Source organism: Lycorma delicatula, chromosome 1 (genome assembly GCF_047948215.1).
Source record: "Lycorma delicatula isolate Av1 chromosome 1, ASM4794821v1, whole genome shotgun sequence".
In the NCBI taxonomy this organism is placed as follows: domain Eukaryota; kingdom Metazoa; phylum Arthropoda; class Insecta; order Hemiptera; family Fulgoridae; genus Lycorma; species Lycorma delicatula.
The window spans coordinates 137,474,640-137,500,232 of record NC_134455.1 but is presented as its reverse complement, the minus strand read 5'-3'; the positions used below and the strand labels follow the sequence as shown (position 1 = coordinate 137,500,232).

Sequence of the window (25,593 nt, the reverse complement as noted above, 5' to 3'; positions counted from 1 at the left end):
AGATTAAAATTAAATTTACCATATAAATATAAATTACACAGGCTGAACATTAAAAAAAAATATAATAAGATTATATTATATTATAAAGATTATATTATATTATATTATAATTTTGTCTTATGACAAAACTAATATGTATCCAAGCATCTAATTAGAGCAAACAATACATAAAATAAAAAATAAATTAATTGAAAATGAAACAGATTTTGTTTACACAATCATCATTATCATTAGGAATATATGCCAACAAAATTATTTTGAGTTCAATAATAGATATTATTCGCAAGAGGATTGTTTCCATATGTATGTCACTTTCTTCCATTATATCGGATATTTATCTACATAATTATGAGAGAATCATTATACATGGTATATTATACACACATAACATTCTTTTATGGGTGAAATATGTGGATGACATACTTGCAATTTTTAACTCTAACATAAAATTAGAACATCATGTAATATTAAATACGCTAAATTTATTTAATAATAAACTCAAATCTACTATGGTAGCAGACAATGACAGGACCATACAATTTTTTGATATAAACATAAAAATTAATAACAATAATGAAATTGCAACAAGCATATATACAAAACCTACTAACAATAATATAACCATTTATAAAAAGTTCAAATAACCCATTTTCATATAAGAGAAACACTTATTTTGGTATGACATATAGAACTGTTAACATTTACAGGTGATATTTAAAGAAGAAATATAATAACAAAAACATTACCCTTATTCTAGTGAATGGTTCTAAAAATTATATCTTGTACAATTATATAAACAAAAACGCAAATAAAATAGAGAATGTTTATAATAAACAACAATAAACAATTGCATATAGACCATTAAATATTTCGGCAAATTCTTTAATTATAACATTATATGTTTGAAAAATTTAACTTAAGTAGCATATATAAAATTAAATGTATAGACTGTAATGCCATATAGGAGGTGGGTTCAAAAAAGTAACGAGAATTTTGAAATTTCATGAGATTTTTTATTGTTGTATTGGTAAACAAGTCTGAAAAGTATATGTACATTTTTAGCCATATTGGATGTTTAGTCTGTTGTCAACTGTCAAAAGGATAACACGTGTTTTGTTATGATCGGTGACTTTTTATTTGTATAAATAATGGATCAGAGAATTTGCAATAAATTTTGCTATAAGAATGGAATAAAGTGTAGCAATCTTTTAAAAATGTTAAATATTGCTTTTGGTGAGTCGGCTGAGTAAAGCAAGCGTTTCCAAGAAGGTTGTGAAGACATTGAAGATGACGAGTGTCATCAACGACTACAGCATATCAATGACCAATGAAAACGTGGAAAAAGTGAAAGAAATGATTATGATGATTGCCGAATCAGAATCAGAAAAGTCGCTGATGATGATGGGATATCGATTAGCTCATGCCATGAAATTTTTTCGGATGTTTTGGGTATGAAACATGTGACGGAAAAATTTGTTCCAAAATTGTTGAATTTTGAACAAAAACAGCAGCTAATGGAAGTTGCTCAGGACTCGCTAAATGAGGTCAACAACGATGCAGAACTACTGAAACGTGTCATAACAGGTGATGGAGGCATTCTAGATCACAGAGACCCGAAAAAAGCTCGACAAGTATGGTTGAATGTGAAGGTTTTGCTCACCGTGTTCTTCAATTTTAATGGCATAGTGCATCATGAGTTCTTGCCACAAGGTCAAGCGATCAATAAGTAGTATTACCTACAAGTTGAACACCAATTGCGTAAGGCAATCCGAAAAAAATCGCCTAGATTTGTGGTGCAATAATTCATGGCTTTTGTACCACAAAATGGCTTTTGTGCCTGCTCACACTTCATTGCTTGTTCGTCAATTTTTAGCCAAAAGCAACACTGTAATGATACCCCAGCTGCCATATTCGCCATACATGGCCACATGTGACTTTTTTCTATTCCCAAAAATAAAGAGAACTTTTAAGGGCTGTTGTTTTACAAGCATAGATGAGATTAAACGTGAATAGCTGAAAGAGCTAAATGCTATTCCAAACATCGAGTTCCAAAAGTGTTTTGGGGATTGGCAAAAGCACTGGCATAAGTGTATCATATCTAATGGGGACCATTTTGAAGGGGGATAACATTAATGTATATGAATAAATAAAATTCTTTCAAAAAAACAACAATTTTTGTTACTTTCTGAACACACCTTGTATATAGGTAAAACTAGATCATTTAAAGGAAGATTCTCAGGAACATCTACGAGAATTTAAAAATAAAAATCTTTATTAAATCTCTATAAATATCTTTATAAATCTCTAAAGAAAAATCTTTCAAATATGGCAAGCTGATTTCAAATTGACATAAAATTACAGATTTAGTAAATAATCTTAAACTAGCAACAATAAAGACAAACTGGAGCACTTTGAGAAATAACATATTTATCAATATAAAAATTTCAATTTAATAAACCACCAGGTAAATTTCGAGCAGGATGATCTGTTTAAATTGGTAGGCCTGTATAAAAGAATTTTAACATCTGATGAATAATTTTAATCAGTCATGACAGAGTTCACAAAGTATCTAAATGCTAATGTTAATTGTAGTATTTTAATATCTGATAATGAATGTAAAGGATTTGAAAAGGTCTTATTAGATTGAAGATACATATATATACTCATAATTTGATTTATTTTGATATTTAATTTGATGTATTTTAACCAACTTGCTATGATAGGAGATTGGTTATTTAGACATTCCAATTCTAGTTCTTGATCTCTTTAAAAATTCAAAGTCAAAATTTTAATTTTAATTTTTTCAAGTTTAATATAACCGAACAAAACATTAGGATAACATGAAAATGTATTTGAAATAAAAAATGGGAAAATCTTCAAACTAAGGGAGATCATATTTAAATAGAGATAAAAATCTAAAAAAACATGTATACTATGGCCTTTCCTTTCAAATAGTATACAGAAGCAATAAAGGATGTGAAAGATTTGAACACAGAGTAATAATCCAAGAATAAATTTATTCCATTAAAAAAATTATAATTATGCAACACTTTATCAAGGAATCAGTGATGGACTTTTCTTAGAATGAAATCCAGTTTGAATAAAATGCAAGTAAAACAAAGATAATGAATTCTGATACAGGAGGCTAATCAAGGATTATTAACACATTGAGAACCAGTCATTTAATTAAGATATCTTATCCTGACTCTCAATTTTTTTTTTTTTTTGCGGTTTCTGAGCTATGTAAAAAGGTATAAATAGTATTGTGAAACAAGACTCCTAAATACAATTTAAGTTTAAATAATTCATTTTAATTAAATACATATATTATAAACAGTAATCAGTTGGATGTGCATAATCATAAAGTAAACGCTTTGATAAATTGAAAAATATAGTGGTAAATAAAATAATGATCATTATAATTGTTATTTATATCTATTTCAGATGTTACATCACTTGATTTTTAATTTGTACAAAATCATGTAATTATAATTCATCTTAATGACAAAAAAGCTGAAAAGATTAAAATTTTGTTAAATAAACTCTTTTCTTTTAATTGATTTTATTTCTTTTTCTTTTTTTTTTGTTAAAAAGTAACAGCAATTTTGAGGTCACTTCATTGGATGGTATGTATAATGTATAGACTGACAAAAATAGTGCGTCTATCAACAAAAATTGCCTAACATTTTCAATGTTTCTCTCATAGCATCACAATATACTCTTGTAGACCTATGATCTATCTCAACATTTTAAGCCATTGATTGCAACACTCTTCTTCAAAGATGACACAACAGAATCTACAACTAAAAATAATTATTTAAAATTACTTAAAAACTCTACGTTAGCAAATCAAAATATTATTCACTGGATGAACTGTAAACATCTACCTTTAAACTTCTGCAGTGTGCTTTTCAGGTAGATGTAAAATTCCTAATTATGAGGATAGAATTCCTGATAATGTTAATAGTATTTTTATTGCCCATAAGGTGAATTTTCTGGGTGTTTTTGTTAAATTAAAAATTCTCTTGTTATGATCAAATTGATTTTATTACAAATGAATTGTACGATTTTGCTTTGCAGTACCTTAAAAAAAGCCTAATTATTAAACATTTATTATGCTTAACCGTTTGAATTAAACCATCCCTTGGGGTGCCCTCTAAAAGTCACAACCAGTTTTCAAGATACAAAAATTGGCAGCCAGATTATTGTTTGTTTCCTAAGTGTGAATCACGTAGACCAATATTTAGAAAATTAAAAATGTTAACATGTTCTTGTGTAAATATTTATGAATGAGCAAGCTTTGTAAATGAGTATCGCTTATTCTTTTAAAACATATCAACATTCATATCTATTAAATCAGACAACAGAACTGTTTTCAAGTAACTCGACACAATACTTGGCTAACAACAATAAATTGGTGAAAAATTAAATAGTTCATTATTTTATTGTGTTACATGAAAACAGCTCTGATGTCTGGTTTGGTAGAGGTAGATGTTGTTTTTTAAGAAAGAAACCATTTTTTTAATAGATTGTACATTCATACAAGGGTGAACAAATATAAATGGTAATTATTTTAATAAATTTATTGATTAATAATATACACAATTCATACCTTCGTCATTTCTCTATATATAGTCTCCTGCATGATCTACGATTTCGAATCTTGAATATTACTTGTTTATAAAAAGTTTGAGGATGATTTGTCAACAAATTCCCCACGCGCTCCTCGACATCTTCATTATTTCCGAATCATTCCCATCCAAGCAATTCTTTTAAGGTCGCTAACAAAAAATAGTCTGTCACAGGTGGACAAATCTGGACTGCAGAGAGGGTTTTCCAGTAATTTTTTCTAATCAATCCCTTATCAAAATCACAGTATGCACCCTGGTGCTGCCATGTTAAAGTATGACATCTCTGATAGGCATACGCTGTTTTTTTTTGTTTCAGTAGGCGACTTTTGTAGACTGCAGCAGCTGGCAATAGTAAGCCGCATTCACTGTTCCTTGATTGTGGAGAAAATCAACAAGTAAAATGCTCTCAAATAGCACAGATGTTGTCAGCTGTGAGACTTGGCATTGGGCATCAATCATGACTTTTGTGTTCTACACTGTCTCACCCATCCTTAAATTATCTTGCCCATGTATACACTTGGTTCTGGGACAGTGTAGAGTCCACAAACAGAACCTTTAAATGATTTAAAATTTCCACGGGTTTAACGTCTTCATTAGTTAAAACTTATGATTATACATTGTGCAACAGACGATGGAACCTCAAGCTCATTCATGGCTCTAATGATGACAGAACAGAATAGAGGAGCTAACCAAGCTGCTTCCCCCTCTCTACCACACCAAACATTAACCCACCACTCCGCCATCCAGCTTGAAAGTGCTGGCTGCGTAGAATAACAAAATGACTGTTTGCATTTGATTCACACTTGTAAATATAAACACACGATTAACATATAAAATTTTCGAAATATCGATTAACATGATTCATAATTGGTCAATGTTATGCCAAAGTGAACTAACTGACGTTAATGAAAAGTCCGAGAAAAACATTAAAAAAAGTTTTTGGTTCAGGATTTTCTATTTTGGAATGTAAGGAATATTAAAATTTGTTTTTTAATATCGTTAAACCTTCTTAACAATGATTAAAAACTAAAACTGAATAAAGGTTTTTATAAAATTTTATTTTAAATTTCATAGCAGTCGAGTAGTTCATTATGGGCAAACAGGACCCACATCATGTGCATTATTAGTTCACTTTGGCTAATACTTTCCCCACAGTAAACCAGGAAGAATCTTAAAGACAAAATTCACAACTCTGTAAAACAACACAACAATATTATTTTGTCTGCTATTGAATATAAATAGAAATTTATTCTAAAGTACGACTGAAAATTTAATTACGTTAAAATATATGAGAAAAATATATTCTATCGTGTATTTTTACATGATGAATATATATCATGTTGCGTGGAGGCTATCCGAGATTGATTTCTGTTTTTCGGAATTAGTCTTTCTTATTAAATGACATCAGACCATACTAGTAAAATTACATTAAAATCATACAACTAAATATTAAAAAAAAAATAGTGAATAACACAAAATAGAATTTTATGAAATATTTTTAAAAAAATATATATTTCAATACACATTACAAAAACCCCCAAAAAATACTTTTTCATAATTTTTCAACGTTAAAAAATTACTTTTAACTTAGTTTTTTGTATTCCATTTCTTTATAATCCATACAATCTGTTGTTCATTTTATTAAATTTATAATAAAGTACATAAAAAAGAGTAAATAAATTAAAATATATAATTACTTAATACAGGAAGTATTTTAAAACCGACATGTTTCTGATAAGTGCCATAAAAAAACCAAAATGTATTATATAAAATGTGATTAAAATTATCCTACCTAAGCACATAAAACAAAAATATATAACCGACAAGAATTTAGTTCAATGACTTATACCCTTCAGATGAAACACTTATTCCAGCGATGTTTCTGTTAAAAGTATTTTTTATCATTTTCAGTAAGCACCATAATTCCTCTCGTGACATTTCTTTTGTTCTCTTCTATCTTCAAATCTCTTTCCCTTAAGAGCAATTTTAAGCTTAAGAAAGGCCCAAAAATGCAGGTAGCCTGTTTAAGTTGCTTTGATCCTACATTTGGCCAAGAATCTTTGGATAAGTTGTGATGTAAGTGCTGGAGTATTATTGGGTTGAATTTCCATAATAGCATGGAGATAATACAGACAGCCTTTTTTGATTATAAAGGCGTGGTTCATGATGAATATGGTCCTCAAGAACGAACTATCAATGCAGTGTATTATATAAATGTTCATCAGCAAAGAGATGCTGTTCGATGCAAAAGACCACAGCCTTGGGAAAATGGTGCTTAGAAGAGTCATCATGATAAACACACCATTCCATGCACCAAACTTATCCAGAAATTCTTGGCAAAATGCAGGATCAAACGACTTCAGCAAGCTCCTTACTAACCAGACATGGCTTTTGGAATTTTTTACTCTTTCCTACGCTTAAAGGTCGAATTAATTTTGATAGCATCATGCTTTCATCGGACAGGACTTAAGCCAGACACTGTGGCTTTCTATCAAGTGAGGTAAAACCATAATTGAAATAACAAAACTTTTTCACTCTCGATCTTTTCTCTACAATGAACAGTTATCAAGTTATCTAGGGAAAGGGGGAAAAATGGATATTTTTGTTAGTTTTTATGAAAATATGTGGCTGTGCCTTTGTAACACACACAACACACACACAAATGCTGATCCTAAATTTTTTACAACATAAAGTATCAATATTGCCTTTGAAATATGCTTCATTTGTATTAAGTTTAGGTAACAAATTTTTTTCTGGAGATTGAAAGGAATTGCATGAACAAAGCCTTCCTTTTTGTTGCTTTAATTTTACATTTTCAGACAAACTATGGTGCATTTAATGAGCATTTTTTGAATTTCTAATAGTTTGTTCATCTAGCTCAACTACAAGTTTGGATTCTTCTGTTTCAATTAACATTTTGAAGGAATTTCAAATTTTAAAAGAAATCTTTATTAGAAGTTTTGAATTTTAAATTGAAATTAGGCTTAAACTTATTATACACTCCGTTTTATAATCAATTTCAGTTTTGTCACGGCACTGTTTTTTAACCATATCAGAATTCAGCTTGTATATTTTTGAGAGATTTAAATGCTCAATAATATGCAGAATAGGCTGTCAAAATGCTGTTGTATAACCACACTTTTTGCCTGATATTGCACATGAAGTCACTTTGAAGTTTTGACACAATAGACTATTGTACACATTGATATTACACCAAATCAGTGATGGAAGTGAAGTGTTCAGTGCAAACGCCGTTTTTCAATGAATATTTTAAATTTACCTCAAGATTATAACCCAAAAGCAAAATTACTGTATTGAATAGCTATGAATTAGTTGACAGTTTAAAGAATTTTAAGGAAAAAAAATTTGATCCTTGAATAATTTTTTTGTTGAGCTCAGTTCAACAAAAGAAACAAATTCTGGGTTAGTTAATTCTATATCTCAACTGCCACAACTCAAAAGTTACATTTTTATCATGCATTAATATTGATAATATTTTTAATATTAAAGCTGACATTAGTATATCATTAATAATTCTATAACATGATTTATCCTGATTTTGTAATGTACCATAATGGTGATGTTATTATCGTAAATCAGGGTCATTCAAAAGTATCTCAGCCAGACACAGAGATGCGAGCATGATCAAATGATTATGATATCTGTCAACTATGATCCTATAGATGGCATGTTGCAAGGGTGCAGATGCGTGCATTTAATTGCTTGTCTGCGAGTGATCAAGTAAAGCAAACAAGTTTTGACATTTTTTGAAAAATGGAAGAAACTGAAATTCAAGCTCTAATAAGTACTTTGTTTTGATAGACAAACAAAAAGAGAAATTTAAAAGATTCTTTAAATTTTGCTTTGTTTTCAATGGTAAAAATCGTAAGCTACTGAATTTAAATGTAGTTGTACATTTATTCAAGATGATAAAACACTTGGGATACCCAGTAAGTGGTATGACCACAATGCTATAATTAATAATCAGCAAATACAGAATCTTAAGCTTTGTTGACATCATTCAATACATTCCAGTCTCAAGGAAGTGCATTCTAATGAACAATTCTCATTCTTCTAGATTTATTTAATTAGGATTTCGGTGAATTTTTGCAATGTTTTATAACAGGAAATGAAACATGCGGATTCATCATTAAGTGCCAAAGAAAAAAACAGTAGGTGAGAACAGGTGAGAAAGTATGCCAAAGGAAGTGAGCACAATTCCATCTCCAGGAAAAGTCATGAACATCGTGTTTTGGAACAATCATGGTGTGGTGCTCATAGACTACCTGTGAAAAAAGGCAAGGCCATCACTGCGGAGTGTTTTGATTCACTACTGCACCAACTGAAGAGTGTTATTCAAGCTGAACATCCCCATCTGGAGAAAAATAAGTGATCTTTCACCATGATCACATGTCTGCACATGTCTTGTGTCTAGTTGCTTCAGAACTTAAGGACCTATGCTTCAGTGCTACCACCTATACCACATTCGCCAAATTTGGTTCCCAGCGATTACTTTCGCTATCCAAACCTAAAAAAAGTGTTTGCTGGATGAGGATTCACTTCAAATTATGAGGTCAAAACTAAAAAAACAGCTATTTTGCAGAGCTGAACAAATCACATTATACTGACAGCATTACAAAAAGTTGTAAATTATTAGTCTAAATGTATCAATATGCAAGGCGATGACTATATTGAAAAATATAAAAGATTTCTGATAAATCTTGTGTTTTCTTTACCAGGCCAAAAACTTTCCAAATGGTCCTCATGTAAGCATAAAATGTATTCAACCACATTGAACTAAATACAGAGTATTTAGCCAAAGCGATGCGTTTAGACATTTATTATAACAAATTATGTAATTATGTGTTTTTCTTTTAATTCTGGTAGGGGGTATAATGTTAATGAATTTTTTAATTAAAATCATAAGCTAGTAACATGAAGAATTGTTTTACTTACATGTTCATGATGGCAATAAAAAAAAAAAGCTGACAACACAGTTGTAGAACTTTCCAGTCACGCGGCTTTTTTCTGATGCATGGCTTACTTGCAGAACTTAATTTAAAATATATCAGTGCCACACTAGTGCTCCTTGTGATGACAGGGGGTACCATTCCCACAGTATACCCACTTAGCCATTAGTTTAAAACATTCTTTGGGGTAGGGTTGTGATTTTGCAAGTTTTTTTGCAATTACTTTTTAATAGTTAACAAATATGCCTAAGGACCTTAATTAGGCGAAATCTTAAGATACTGAGAGTGACCCTGCTCTACAGCCTCATCCCCTTCACCTATTAAGTTGAAAATTTAATGGCATCAATGCCCCATGTACAAAAGTAATCTGACCCAAGTTTGGTCAAAATCAGTTCAGTAGTTCTCGAGATATAAGGTGATTTAGAGTGCGATACCATATGTGCACGCGTGCGCACACACACACACACGAACATCTGGAAAATTTCCATCCAGTTTTTGGATTACTATGGTGTCAAAACATCAAGATCCGGTGAAAACCACGTAAGCCCAAATTGAACTGATTACAATACTTTACCTTATACATCTATAGCTCTGAAGTAGTGCTAGAGGGGAAAGTAAAATTGTGTGTAACTTAGTTCACTATGACAGATCAAATTATCTTTAACAGAAAGTATTACCTACTAACTGATTTTCATTAATAAAAAATATATAATTAAATATATATTTACTTACCAGAAGATGCTGAAGGAATGTAAATGTCACCGGAAGAGGTGATAAAGCTTGCAAATACATCTGTTTCATATAACAAAATATAATCTGTAAGGAATGTAAAACTGTTGTCGGATGCCATTGTAGTACACACTGAATGCTGAAGTCCCAACTTAACATTCAGCCAAAGTACAATTCCCTTCTTTTTTTTTTTTATTATAATGGTAATATCGTCACTTAGGTCACTATGGCAGAAAATAAACCATCATAAATAAATACTATAGCAGTTTAAGATCCCACTAAAAATGGTGCTTAGTTCCCTACAGGATAATACAGGCCACTATTGAATGCCAAACAATGATCTGACAGCCCATTTTTGTAAATGGTACTTATTAAATCTCAATAAATCTGTCTCAAACTTATATTGAAATATTAACAGAAAAAAAATTACAAAGCAGAAAATTAATTCAATATTGCTTTCGAGAAATTTTATAATTTATGATGTTAAGCGATTTCACCTAACAGTGATGGTATTTTAAAGGGTTTTATTGTATGTATCAATAGAAATATCGGCACAACAATTTGATTCTATCTGATTATTCAGAATAAAAAAACTTTTTATTATAACAAATTTATTCACTAACAAAATATTGCATGAGTAGCGCATATAAGGATATATTTAACTTCTTTAAATTTCTAAGAACAGAACAACATAATAAATCACCCAAACCTATTCAGATGTCAAATAACATATTATAAATACTAACCACTTCATTTTTAATCATGCTGGTCTCTTCAATTGCAAGAGGATCTGTTGGAATATCACCATCGCCAGGATCAAATGAATCATCCTCTTCCACTAGTGTTGAATCAATTTCCTAAAAAACAAAGTAACAAATTACAATATACCAATATGTTCCATTTTATACATTTTAATAAAATAAAAATAAACAATAGATAAATACAGTATTTCACTTCATAAAAAAACTTACACGCTCAGATACTGCATCATCTTCAGTCTGGAAGTGTGGTAAAAACAGACACTCAGTAACATTATGTTCAATTTCTAATTTTATATCCACAAAGGCTGGAACTGAAGCCTCTATTACCTGTAAAAAAGCAAAATCATTATCTTCATTTAACTTAAATAGCCATAAAAAAATAAACAAACTGCAACTGAAAAAAAAAATTAAATTCATTAAATAGCACTGGTGAACAGTAACATAAACCAAATTATTCTTATTATACACTTTTTTAATAATTTAAACATCAACCATTAACAAAATTCCAGCAGTTCACATTTTTATGTAACTGTATAATTCATTATGTTACCCTCTACCATAATTTAATATTTTCATATCACAGGCAAATCTACAGGTTAGTGGTAGAAGTACTAGAATAGTATCTTTATCTTTGTTTATTCCCAATAGAAATGGTCTTTGTATTTTTAAGTGCAGTTTACTTTCAAGATGTCAATTCTTTGTTTTGTGTTAATAGTCACATAGTAAATACACAAGAAAAGATATGGAAAAAAGCTCTTTTTTGTATTTTGATTGTAAAATTAAGGTTTTAAAATAAAATTAGGACTTTTCAAGTTTGTTGTATAAGCTATAATGTGATTAGTTCGATGAATAAACAGAAAAAGAAGCTCTATGCCACTGCCTGACGTTATGATGTGGCACGAGCATATGAACCATTTAAATGATTATCACTTTTATCTTCAATATTCAAAATTTCATCGGCTCCTCTTAAATCAGTTCATCACAGATCCTTATGGGATAGCAGAGTAGCATTTTCTAAAAAAGACCAAAGAAACCTTCTGTTGAACTGTGATTAAAATGTCGAAAGATGGTGAATGTCACGCGAGACTCCGTGATTGCGCTGTGCGGGAGTAGGCGTTAATTCTCCTCTCCCGGGCGGACCGGAGCGGAGTCAGATAGAAACTCATTTTGAGTATTAAGCGGGGTTCTTAAGGGAACTAGGTCTAAATTTCGATGTATGAAACTTTAGTGGGAAAGTTTGTTGTTGAGGCTATTAGTACGGATCTGAGACATTCAGTAATTGGCTCTTTAATAGTTAGGTCTAGGCGCGGGGTCTTCGTTCCGTGGTTAGGCTTCTAGCTTAGTTCCTGAGGGCGACGTGGTAGCTGCAGGTGTCCGTTGTCATCATTCTGAAGGCATAAACACGTAAAACTATCTCGGGGTGAACTTTACCGATGCAGATGTCCCTCGGGGCATCTGCATCGGTGGCATCTCTGCGGGGCCTGGACTGAAAGCTGTGGTGAGCAATCAGTTTGAGGGCGAGAAGATGTCCTCCGTTAAAGCCACTACTGGCTAGGAACGGAGAGGGTGGTGTAGCGACCGGACACGCTACGAGGTGGGTTCTTCTCCCCTCGGGGGGGGGGGGGGGAATCGAGATGTGATCAAAATGTCTCCGTTAAAGCCAAAGCCATTACTTGCAAGGAACGGGAGGGGGGTGTAGCGACCTGACACGCTACGAGACGTGATCTTCTACCCTCGGGGGGGAATTAAGATGTGATCAAAATGTCTTGCACATCCCTATTGTTGAACCTGTGATGATTCCTCTTCCTCCATTTAACATCAAATAAGAATTGTAAAGACCACGGATAAAGAATGTGAAGGGTTTAAAAATTTAAGAAAATTCTTTCCCTAATGAAGCAGAACCATGTAAACAAGGTATCATACCCTGGGTATAATATTAAATACCCTGGGTATTAACCAAGGGTATTTAAAAAAATGCCCTGGGTTATTATACACAGCCTGATGTTAGAAAACTGATTTGCATAAGAATTATTAGGCAACAAAGAAAAAAATACATAATTTGTGAACTTCGTAAGTTCTACCAAGCCATGCGGTGCGCTAAATGTTAATAAAAAAATTTTCTAAATTTGCATACAAATCTCTTTCAGGAAATCTTGATGGAGTTAGCGATCAACAAGGACAGAGATCCCACCAGGACATTAGAACTAGAGACCAAGGAGCACCAGGCATTAATGGGTGATTATTGTTTATTTGTAAAATAAAAAATCTCACTTTACATGAAAGGGAAAAATAAGAAAATGACAGTAAATTTAGGCTACAGAAAATGTTAGCAAATCTAGCTTACAATATGAGTATTTTATTACTTTATTTTTACTAAACAAAAATAATCTCAAACACTGAACACAAGTCAGTGTTTCTGAGATTATTTTTGAATTATCTGCTGCAAAATCAATCAGAAGTAGATAACTTCATTGATGTTACAAAATAAAAAATTTATGTGCTTAAGGCCGCACGGTCGAAGTGAAAAATTGTATGGGATTGCAATCGTTTTGAATTAATATATATTACAAGTAGCATATAATGTTTACATTCAAGACCCACTTTATCCTTGCTTGACCCCTAGAACCCATTTGACGCACATCTGAACGTATGGTTTCCACAATTATCCTCTGTATGTAGTTAAATTTTCATGTTGAAAGAGTGGATTTACTGAAAAATACATAATAAAACACGGGTTTGAGATTCCCCAAAAATTACAACAAAATGGCTATTGAACATCCATGTCTCTTTTCACGGGTTTATTCAAATACATTAAAGAACGGCTACTTTCAATGATACATGTGTATTCACATGTTGAAACAGTTGATTTATTGAAAAATTCATAGTAAAACATATGTTTTAACTGCAAACAGCATGATTAATTTTAAATTTATAACAATGTATATCATCATTACTTTCAGCGATATGTTATATCACTGATCGTAAAATTATTTAAGTTTCAAACTTCAAAATAATTGTTGGTTTTTATAATCTAACAGCTACTGTTAATGCTGTAAATTTATAATGATCTTCTGCATCAATCAGTCATCATTACTTTCAGTGGAAGCAGGTGTTGTGGATTTTTAATTTTTTATAGTTGTACAGCTAATTATTGACAGCTGATGTTATTTTATTTATATTTTACATAAGAAACAGGATTTCTCAGACATATATTTTATTACATAAATATAAGTGTTTCTCGAAAACGGTGCATCCTAGGGCATTTTTAAGGCGATTTTCAAAGGCTTAATTTTGAAAGGGGGTACTTTGTGACCACCCAGAACGATAGGTCCTAAGTCCATGCGTCTAGCGGCCACCGTTCTCGAGATACTAGTGTGAGCAAAATTCGCCCCCACAGAATTGCAGGACCAAAATATTTCATATTAAGTAATTTTTTATCAAACAGCTATCTTTACCAACAATATTTTCTAGGTTAATGATTTTTTAATGTATATAAATTAGGTGTTGAAAATCTTCACATATGTATTCATACTCAATAAAAATATTTTAACAAATTTTATATAGATTAAGAAAAAATTAGATGAATTCATTAGCAGGATATCTTTTTCTTAATCCATATAAAATTTGTTTAAAGATTTATACATAATATTATGTCATATATGCTTTTTGAATATGTCACATGCATATGTTATAATAAAAAATATAAAATAGAAACATGAAATACTTTTTTTATGTACTCACTTTTTTATCCAGTATTCTTCACAAATATTATATGTTACACTTACACTGAATTTAAACAATTATTTTTTTTTTTGGTTATTATGAGTACGTATTGAAATATTTCATATAAACAAACACTTCGACATATAATAAACAAATATTTCAATGTACATATGACATATGTATTTTCAAACACAACTAAGAAGCAACGTATTACAGCTAACTATAATTCACAGTCTATCTTTACCGTATACTAATCTATACGTATACGTGTGTATGGGCATGTACAGGGTCCGGCATCATATAAACCTGACAATTTTTGAGGGATAATAATTAAACTGTGTTTCGTACTATTAAAACATTTAATATATCAAATTAAGATCAATTTTTGCAATTTATAGTGAATTACTTATAGATTTTTTTTTATTTGAATATTATGTTGTCCAAATGTTTTTCATTACTTCTCACACACTTAACCTCATTCTAAAATTTGACATTGCTCGCTCAATCATCACTTGTGGAACTGCTTCAATTTCTCGTTGAATGGCCTCCTTGAGTTCTGAAATTGACTGTGGTTGACTACTGAGGACTTTATGTTTGAGATACCCTCACAGAAAAAAATCACAAACTGCCAGATCAGGTGCACGCGCTGGCCAAGGAATGTCGCCAAATCAAGAAATCAAACGTCCGAGAAAGGTTTCTCGCAGAACATCCAGTGCGATTCTCGCCGTATGGGCGGTGGCTGTTGAAACCAAATCTCATGTCCTTGAAAGTCATTCAGTTTCGCAGAAATTCATTCAACATGTTTACGTATCGATGAGATGTTACTGTTACTCTGTGATTTAACTCCTCAAAAAAATATGAGCCAATTATGCCGAACTTTGAAACCGCACACTGCACTGTAACATATTGACAGTGAAGTGATTTTTCAAGAATTGGCCGTGGATTATGCGAAGCCCAATAACGGTAATTTTGTTTATTCACAAATCCTGACAGATGAAAATCTGCCTCGTCACTTAAAAGAATAATGGCATCCTGGTGGATATTTTTGAGGATGAACTCGAAAACCCTTATGCGAAGCCCAATAACGGTAATTTTAACATCATCTTATACGGATAGAATTTCAGGTGGGCATGAAGAATTCATCGTACACTTCGATCAGAAATGGCTAGTGCAGCAGCATGTCTCACTGCTGGAAGTCGTGGAGACCGTGTAACAGCTAACCTTACAGTGTTAATGTTTTCAGTCCTTCTCACAGTCCGTTTTCGTCCTGTTGGTTTCATTTTTAAAGCAGACGATGTGTTCCTAAAATTCTTCACCCACAACAATATCATATTCCTACTAGGAACAGACGCGTGTCGATTTAAATTGAAATGTCTGCAAAATAAACACTGTTACAATAACAGTCATTATTTTTAAAATAGGCTTCAATCACAAAACGCTTGTTGTTCACCCGACCACGACATACTGGCTACTGAAACAGCATGAATAGACCTGTTGATGTACAACACTCCCGCCTTCTCATTGACAGTGGTGCCAACATAACAATTACTACAAAATCGTCAGATTTATATGCCGTACCCTGTATATTGAAAGAGAGAGGAAGAATTATTGTGAATCACCGGCAGTTTTTTCTCCCTCCTCCCATCCTCTGCTACACATATTATACTATAAACTCATATATGCATATATATTTATATTTTCGCTCTATGCCTTTTTCTCTTTCATATATAATATTAATAAATTTAGTGGATGTTTTTAATTTATTATTATATTAATAAATATATAATTAATAATTATATATATTAATAATAATAAAATTTAGTGAATTAACTTTACGTAAATTATTAGGAATTGTAAATGTAAAAAAATAATTTTTATTCTTTTCAATATCTCGAATGGTATATAAAATATATGCTTTATCTACTGTGTTACATGTACTATGCCTATATAAATATTTATAGAAATATAATTTATTGCATTCTTTTTAGAATGTACTAATGTACTGTATTGCATGTATTCAGAATTTTAGAATGTACAATCTACATAGTGCTGGTCCTGGTTAGTTCTCTTAAAATGCAAGAGATGGCGTTGATTGATGTGAGATTATTTGAATAGAGTTAAAAATTATTAAGTAGGTATTTATTTAATTAAAATAAATTATTACTGCTAAAAATGAATATTTTATCAATTCAAACTAATTTTTAATTGTTAAAAATGATTTCATCTAAATTAGCTAAAACCAACAATTTTTAAAAAACCTATATTAAACTACGCGGTCACACATCAGCACCATCTGTTACATTTTGTGAGAACTAACACGTTTATAATATATTTAGCTTTAGCATCTTGTGACAATTTTTGATTATGAGTCAGCTCTTTTTTTACCATGCAGAAGTCTACCCCAAAATCTCCACACAATGCGCCTAAAGAAGTTTTCACTTCAACAAGAATTAAAATATGATAAGTTAATAAAAAACTGAAGTAAGTTAAATTAATAAACTACCAATTTGCTTAATAAATATTTAATTTTTTTTAACAAATAAAAGTTAGGTTGTAGTTCCCAAATATATTAATATAATTAATAAATATCTCAGCTAATAAAAATGAAAAAATCATGTCAAATTTATTGGCTGAAAAATAAAATAAATCATTTAACTACAACTGTAAATAAAATCAAAATTTAAAACTATTAAATATAATAAAACCTCTACGGCAAGGCTGTCAATAAAGAAAGTTGTTTGACTTACGGGATGATCAAATTCATAATAAGAGTCAAAACAACAGTGTTCTACAATTCAACGGAACAGTTGATGCATTTACTGAGACACATACAACGATGATCGGTGTCTGTTTTCTATCAAAGTCAGTGAATGGAACAGATGACTGCCTAAGTCAGTTGCGAATACCTCAAACGATTCATGGTCGCAATATTGTAAGTTATCCCATTGACTGCATGTTTATAACATGCAGTAACACTACTCAAATAAATAGAGAGATATATGACATCTTTATTTTTGTAGAATAATGCAAATAGTGTTTTTATACATTTTTTTCATCAGTGCCTTGTTATAAACTACAATTTTGGTACTTCCAGTATTACAGCAAATAAAGAGTTCGGTGCTCTTGCTTACTCGAGAAATATGCCATATACGATTGCCCATGAGAAAAGCAAGAAGCTGGTAAATATACACCAGCTGTAAGTAAAGCCTGACCTTGTGACTTATTGACAGTCATTGCAAAACATATATTACCTGCAAACTGGAGTCTTTTAAATTGAAATGGAACGTTATTAGGTACAACTGAAATTCTAGGGATAAATACAGTTTGTCCTTTATTGAAGCCTGTTAAAAAAGTTCCTTCGATGATGTTTATTTAAAGATTTAACTTTTAATAAAATCTATAACATAACGGTGATGGCTTCAGATTTCTCATGAATTTAACTGGAACTGAAGCCACATCTCAAACTACAACATACACATGGTAGAAGTGGTTTAAAGATGGTAAAGAGTTGCTGGATGACGACGAACAAAGCAGGAGACCATAAACAGCTGTTCATGATGAAAAACTTGCAAAAGTGCATGCACTCCTGCTCGTACAACCTCATCTTACTTTGGGCCATATAAGATGAGCTACACATTGGTAAAGATGTGGTACATACAATTCTAACAGGAAAAATAAACTGCCAAAAGATGTGCTCTCGTTCTGTTCTACACTTGTTGACCGAAGAACAAAAACATGTGCATCTTTTCTTGCACTCAAGACTTTGTTGAAACTGGTGACAGTGGCCCAAATTTTTTGCAAGTAATTGTAACTGGGATGAAAGCTTGAGCTTCATGTATGATCCACATACAAAGTGTCAATCCACTGCTTGGTTGAGTCCTGGAGCACAAAGACCAGCGAAAGTCAGGCAGAAAAAATCAAGAGTGAAAATGACTACATTCATTCTTTGGCTCATAGAGTGTGATTAATCATGAATTTGTCCCAACTGATCAAACTGTGAATTCTAAATTCTATTTGGAAGTGATAAAATGACTGATAAGTCACCTGCTTTAGCACTATTTTTGGAAATATTACAAACTGGAAATGCACAGCAATTCAAATCTTTCGATATTTCTAATAAAGAATGAGCCGCTTTTCTACCAGGTAATAATGTAACAGCAATTCAAGTAATAGCTGATGATACTGCGATCCTGCCTTCACTTCTTAACTTCAAGGGAATTAATTTGATTAAATTGTTTTACCTGTACCTGACACATAAAAAAAATGTATTTCTAGATTTACAACATACACTTTGAAGAATGAACTGATATATATCTCTTTAAATATAATAACAATGAATATATAATAGCAAATAATGAATAACAATGTTGTACTGGTTATCAATTACAAATGTTACAAATTCAAAAGCACTTTACAGTTCACAAACTTATGAAATGACTGAACGAAGTAAATTTTGAGGTTTTGTTACTAATGTTTTATATAGATTATGAATACGATCCATTCTTGTATCAGCTTATTGTAAACAATTTACTATGAAATACACCTATAAAAATTTTGGAAATTCATTTTGTATGAGAAATAATAATCCTGTGCAGCGATAAACTTGCCCCTGAATTTTAAAAGTAGACATAAAGCTCCCTTTGACTATTTCACTGGCTCTGAATGATGTAAATTAAAAGCTACATAATACGATCTTAATGCAATCAAACATTCTTTTTAGACAAAAGACGTTCTCCATTTAATAACGAATGGATTTAAGAGTTCTGGCTGAGGAAGTATGCGTTCTAATCCCATTTTTCCTGCAATGAAACATAATCCATGTGACTCGCACTTCCAATTTAAAGCTTTATAATGAGGTCAAACATACCAGTAAATTCAATATGTTTCTTTTGTATAGTCAATAACTGGATTATAATTGAAACCATTATTCAATTTCACATCCCCCATTCCAAAATTTCATTAGCTTTACGACATCTCTTTCTTATCGCAACTGCAGCAGATCTTCCTGAAGATGATAATCTTTTTGGCATCACAAAGCTAAAAAAATAAGAAAGTTTATTATATATGTACATATACGCATGGTTAGATTAATTCCCCATTACATTAATTACTTACACTGGGTAACCCAATATCTGTTTCTTTTGCACAGTCAATAACTGGATTATAATTGAAACCACGATACAATTTTTCATTCCGCTGTTCTAAAATTTCATTAGCTTTTGCAATAGCTCTATTACGTCTCTGTCTTAATGCACATGCAGTAGATCTTCCTATAGATTGTCGTCTTTTTGGCATCGCACAGCTAAACAAAAAAAAGAATGATTACTATATATGTACATATAATTATGACATACATTACTTACTGATGTCTTTTAAGAACTTAATGAAAAAAGAGCATTGTTCATACTAAGTGTGTAATGGTTATGCTGTAAGAGCAGAAAAGTTCTTATCCATATAAAACAAATTCAAATGTTGAAAAAACTTCACATAATTCTTAAGTATATAGGTGAGAATTCCTGATCCCTACTTAACATAAAAATAACCAGATGTATGTCAACATTAATATAATGCGAAACATAAAGTAAATGTAAAGGTTTTTTAATAACCTTAAAACAGCGTCCTTTAGACAGGGGAGTTGGGCAAGTAATGCAGCACACTGTCATACTAACTTGTGTGCATGTCAAGAAGGTAAATGAATAAAATCTGTAATATCTTCAGTTCTTTTTAACATATTGATATCAAATAAGTGGAAAATCTTATGTTCAGCACCTGCTATGAACATGCAAAGTTTTCACTGAAATTGGTTCAGAAGATTCTGAGATTAGCATGGATAAAAAAAAACTAAGATTTATTAGTATAGACATAATTTAGATAAAAAAATACCCATAATGGAAATAATAATTAATTTAATAATTTTCATAATGGAATAATTAACTTAAACATATGGTTGGAAAAAAAGAAATAGGAAAAAAAATTGCACATTCATAAACATATATTTTGTTAAGTAGTATTTTTCATTAACGTCATTTAATTTTTTTAATTTCCCGTTTCTTTGAATCACCCTTTATATATGTGTGTGTATATATATATTGGCTTAGATAGGCTAATATATATACAATTATATAGGCCTGCTATACACTCATATAAAATCTATAAATAGCAATTACATAAATTAAACAATAAAACTAAAATATATTTGACAAACATGTAATAATCCGAGTTAAGTAGACGTTACAGATAATAAATTTGTTAGAAATGAATTAATAACTGAGAGAATAGTAATAATAATGTTAGACTTTACTAGCCTTTACATTGGTAACTGGTCTTTATTACGTTTTAACAGTTTTTTAATATTTCTATATTTTCATTTTTATATTTTTGCCAAATGTTTATATCTTAATTATTCCATTATGAAAATTATGGAATAATTTTTATTTAAAAAATCAAAATTATATACATATCTTAGAATTAGGTAGGCTAAAATAATATAAGAAAGACTTGGGTAGTTCTAGCATTGAAATAATATAATAATAAATAAATCATAATGTACAGTCACTACTGTTTACTATGATCACATTGGGACAGTATCTTTATGATAACAATAACACAGAATGCTAACAATGACTAAAGGTGATCTTTCTCATTATTTGGCACATAACTTATTATAATTCTTGCGATAAATTTTATTAAAAGTTAATAATGCAACTATTTTTTTACGTATTAATAAAAAAAAACATTAGAAAATTAAACTAATGTGCAATGGTTGGTTCATAAATATTGAATATGGAAATAAGATAATGTATTGCAATTCTAAAAACTTTAATTGTAGTCGACTGCCTTTTTTTCTGTTTAGCCTCTGGGAATCACAATCAGGTATTATTTCAGTGAATGAATGAGGATGATATGCATGAGTGTGAATGAAGTGTAGTCTTGTACAGTCTCAGTTCAATCATTCCTGAGATGTGTAGTTAATTGAAACCCAACTACTAAAGAACACTGGTATCCATGGTATAGTATTCAAATCTGTATAAAATTAACTGCCTTTACTAGGATTAGAATGTTGGAACTCTTAACTTCAAAATCAGATTTGCAAAAATGCGTTCACCACTAGACCAACCCAGTGGGTTGTAGTTGACTGTCTACTGTGTTTTTTTGGAAATTGCCAATAAATCTTTTAATCACTTGTAATCATAAATATAAAGTTTGCAAAACTTCTCATACTCAATGTTTATGAAAATTTCAACTTTTTGTTGTATTTACTGCCTTACTTCTTTATATATTTTTTAGTAGAATTTCTTAACATCTTCATCATTTTCACCCTATTCCTCTTGCTTTAAAATTAGAAATGATAGTTCACAAACGTCTTCCTCAGTGAGTTTGGCCGTTACAGCTATGTTCATCAATCACCATTCTGTCTTCATTGTACTCATCTTTTATCACATCCAGAGGCTATAAATTTTTTTCTAGTGTAGTCTTCTACAAACTGTGTTAGTTTATATTGGGAGCAAATGATAACAGTAGCCAAAAGGCAACTCCCTCCAATTTAAGAAAGTAATAATATTTAACAGTATGATAACACTATTCGTGATTAATCCATCTTTGCATAGGACACAACTGTTGTACTCATATCTGAAGTTCAATGTCATCTCTTGGGATTATCTCAAAAAAAAAAAATTTTGAACATGTTTTCAAGATATAAAACTGGGCTGATGATTGTTTGGTACCCTTAATGTAAATCGTGTAGTTCAATATTTAAAAAATTAAAAATGTTAATTTATTCTCATGTCATAAGTATTTCTGAACGAGCAATCTTTCTCTTTTTAAAAGAGGACACTTAAATTCACTTATTCTTAAAAAAATATGGACCAACAGTTGTAGGACTTTCCCATCACACAACTTACACACACAACTTAATTTAGCAAGTCAATGCTACACTAGCACTCCTTGTGGTAACAGGGGAACTATTGATGCAGTATAACCACTTAGCCACTAGTTTAGAGCATTTTTTAGGGTGGGGGTGCGACTTTGAAAAAAATTTTTTGCACGTATTATTTTCAATTGTTAACAAATCTAAGAAAAATATTACTTAATTAGGCAAAATCTCAAGATACTAAGGATGACCTTGCTCTACAGCAACACCCCCTACACCTTTTAAGTTGGAAATTTAATGGCATCAATGCTCCATATATAGAAGTAATCTGACCACATTTGGTCAAAATAGGTCCAGTAGTTCTGGAGATATAAGGTGATCTAGAGCACAACACCAAACACACATGTACATACAAACATCAGGAAAATTTCCGTCTGGTTTTTGGGTTCCTTAGATGTCAAAATGTCAATATCTGGTGAAAACCACATGTGCCTAATTTGGACTGATTACAATACTTTCCCTTCTACAGCTATAGCGCTAGATGGGAAAGTAAAAATTATAATACCCACCTCTAAAGATCCAGACAACAGATCTGTTTTTTAGGTTAACTTCATATAATACTTAGACTTATGAGAAAGGGCCTGATGAAAAGGCATTGCCATTTTTGATCAATTATTAATTTTTTTTTTAAATCTTTCCAATAATTTAATTATAATTCAATAAAAGGGTTTCCTTTTTATGTATTTAAATGTAAACAATATTCCTGTATTGATGAATTTTTAAATACCCTAATTACAAAAGATCCTGAATTTTCTGTATTCTGTTCAAATCCTAAAATAACTTTTATTAACTCCTTTTGAATTCTGAATTATTTTACAATCACATTAATATTTTTCATGTGTTCATATTTTAAACATTAATTATATATATTTTTTCAATAAAGTGTATTTTATGAAGTTCTGAATAAGGTTTTACCAGTTTCCCTAGATCCATCCATTAAAATATACAAACAAAAACAAAAGTAGACCAGACTGACAATATGTCGTCAATATCAATTGCAAATAGACTAATATTTTATTATATCTTAAGGTGGATTTAATTATTGGAGGGAAGGTTTGTAATTGACTGTTTATATGATTCAAATTAATTTATAAGTTTGTTCTAAAAATAAAAGTGTTGTCGGTGGAGGTCAGTAATTAAATATGTTACTTAATAAAAACTATACACATTATCATATTACATTACAGCAAATGAGGTTGTTTTGTAGGGAATGAAAGAAATTTTTCAGTTTTATTTTCAACTTTTAAAATACATTTGAATTTGGTAATAATTTCTGTATGGGAAGCATACTTTCAGGTTACAGTTTTAAGTTACTCAGAATTTATAAAAGTATACTCTGGGGGACCTGTATTCGTCAAAGTTTTTTTTTCAATTTCGCCATTATAATGATGCATACTTTATCAGCAGTTACGAAAAATAAAGCTGATAAAAATGCTGATATAAATCAGCATAATATAAAAATAAAGAAACAATATTAATAATGCAGCAGTTAGAATAATATAAATGAATAAATAATTCTAAAAATAAGGTATAGTACACAATCCAAATGGTAAAATACTGCACTAAAATTAAAATATTAAGCCTCAGTAATCAATTGCAATACTTTCTTATTACTTTATACATTGCTATATTTCTTTACGTAAGCACAGAATGGCAACATTTTAAAAAAATTAACTATCTAAAATAAATTTTACTAGTTCAATTACTTACGCCAGATAAACCAGTAAAAACTTTCTATTAACAAACTAATTTAATTAATCATACGTAAAACACGAATTTACTGAACACTAACAGTGGACTGCAGTCTGCAGTAAAACGGCGAAAATATACAACCTGCTTAATCAATCATGCCAACTTATACAGTCACACATTGCAATATAATTATAATATCTTTATCAACAGTACATTTTTTAAACAAAACTACTTTTTTTTTAAAAAGGCATTGATTTAAAAATAATTTTTTTATTTTAATAACTCCCAAACATATGGAAGCTTTTAAAAATCGTCAATATGCTCTTTGGGCTTATTTGTTAATTGCACACTTAACTCACTTTTGATATTCTGGAGCGTAAAAAAATGTATTTCAGGTTATTAGGGTTTATGCAGATTTCAATACTAGATCGTGTTCTTTTATGGTTAGTTTTTAATTAACATCACATCTAAGGAATGGTCGACCTGAGACTGTACAAAACTACGCTTCATTTACACTCATACATATCATCCTTATTCATCTTCTGAAGTAATACCTTACTGTTGTTCCGTAGGCTAAACAGAAAAAGAAATAAAGATTATTAGCGTAGTAACAATGAATAAGGTTATTAGTGCGAGGAAAATTGATAATAAGTACTCCATTTCAGACACAATGAAAGAACCGTTTAGTAAAACTAACTGCATAGTACTAGCTGGGACAATATTTGTTTTACGAATTCTGGTATTTGTTTCGAATTACGGTACTACAGCTTATTTGTTCAGTGGTGGCGGATAGAAACTGGATGTACTTTAGCATCGTAGCAGTAGTTTTTTTTTTTTTTTTTTTTTTTTTTTTATGGGCGAAAAACGGTTGAACGTTATCATCGCCCGGAAAATAAATAAATAAATAAAAATAATATTAGGTTTTTAGATAAAATTAAAACTTAAAACTAGTATCACAGAAACAAAATCCGGAATGGGTGTAAAAGGCCCATTCTCGGATAACAAAAACACTAATATGTAACTTAAAACTCTGTTAAAAACTATCACATTAAAAATAAATAAAACTTAAAACTAATATCACAAAAATCTTATAACTAATATCACAGACGAATTTAAAAAACATACAAAAAAAACAAAAAAATCCGATAGGGAGTGTA

At 30.6% G+C, this 25,593-nt stretch overlaps 1 protein-coding gene across 1 annotated transcript in view; it reads right to left on the bottom strand.

Moving 5' to 3' along the window:
- LOC142317662 (uncharacterized) overlaps nucleotides 1-24,581 on the bottom strand; it is a 122,646-nt gene extending 98,065 nt beyond the window's left edge. Inside the window, exons 1-4 of the mRNA XM_075354216.1 lie at nucleotides 24,455-24,581; nucleotides 19,930-20,116; nucleotides 11,302-11,418; nucleotides 11,077-11,187 (exon numbers count right to left, since the gene is read on the bottom strand). Coding sequence (XP_075210331.1) covers nucleotides 11,077-11,187; nucleotides 11,302-11,418; nucleotides 19,930-20,109 — 408 coding nt within the window. The 5' untranslated portion in view covers nucleotides 20,110-20,116; nucleotides 24,455-24,581. The remainder of the gene's footprint in view (nucleotides 1-11,076; nucleotides 11,188-11,301; nucleotides 11,419-19,929; nucleotides 20,117-24,454) is intronic.
- Nucleotides 24,582-25,593: the final 1,012 nt, after the last annotated feature.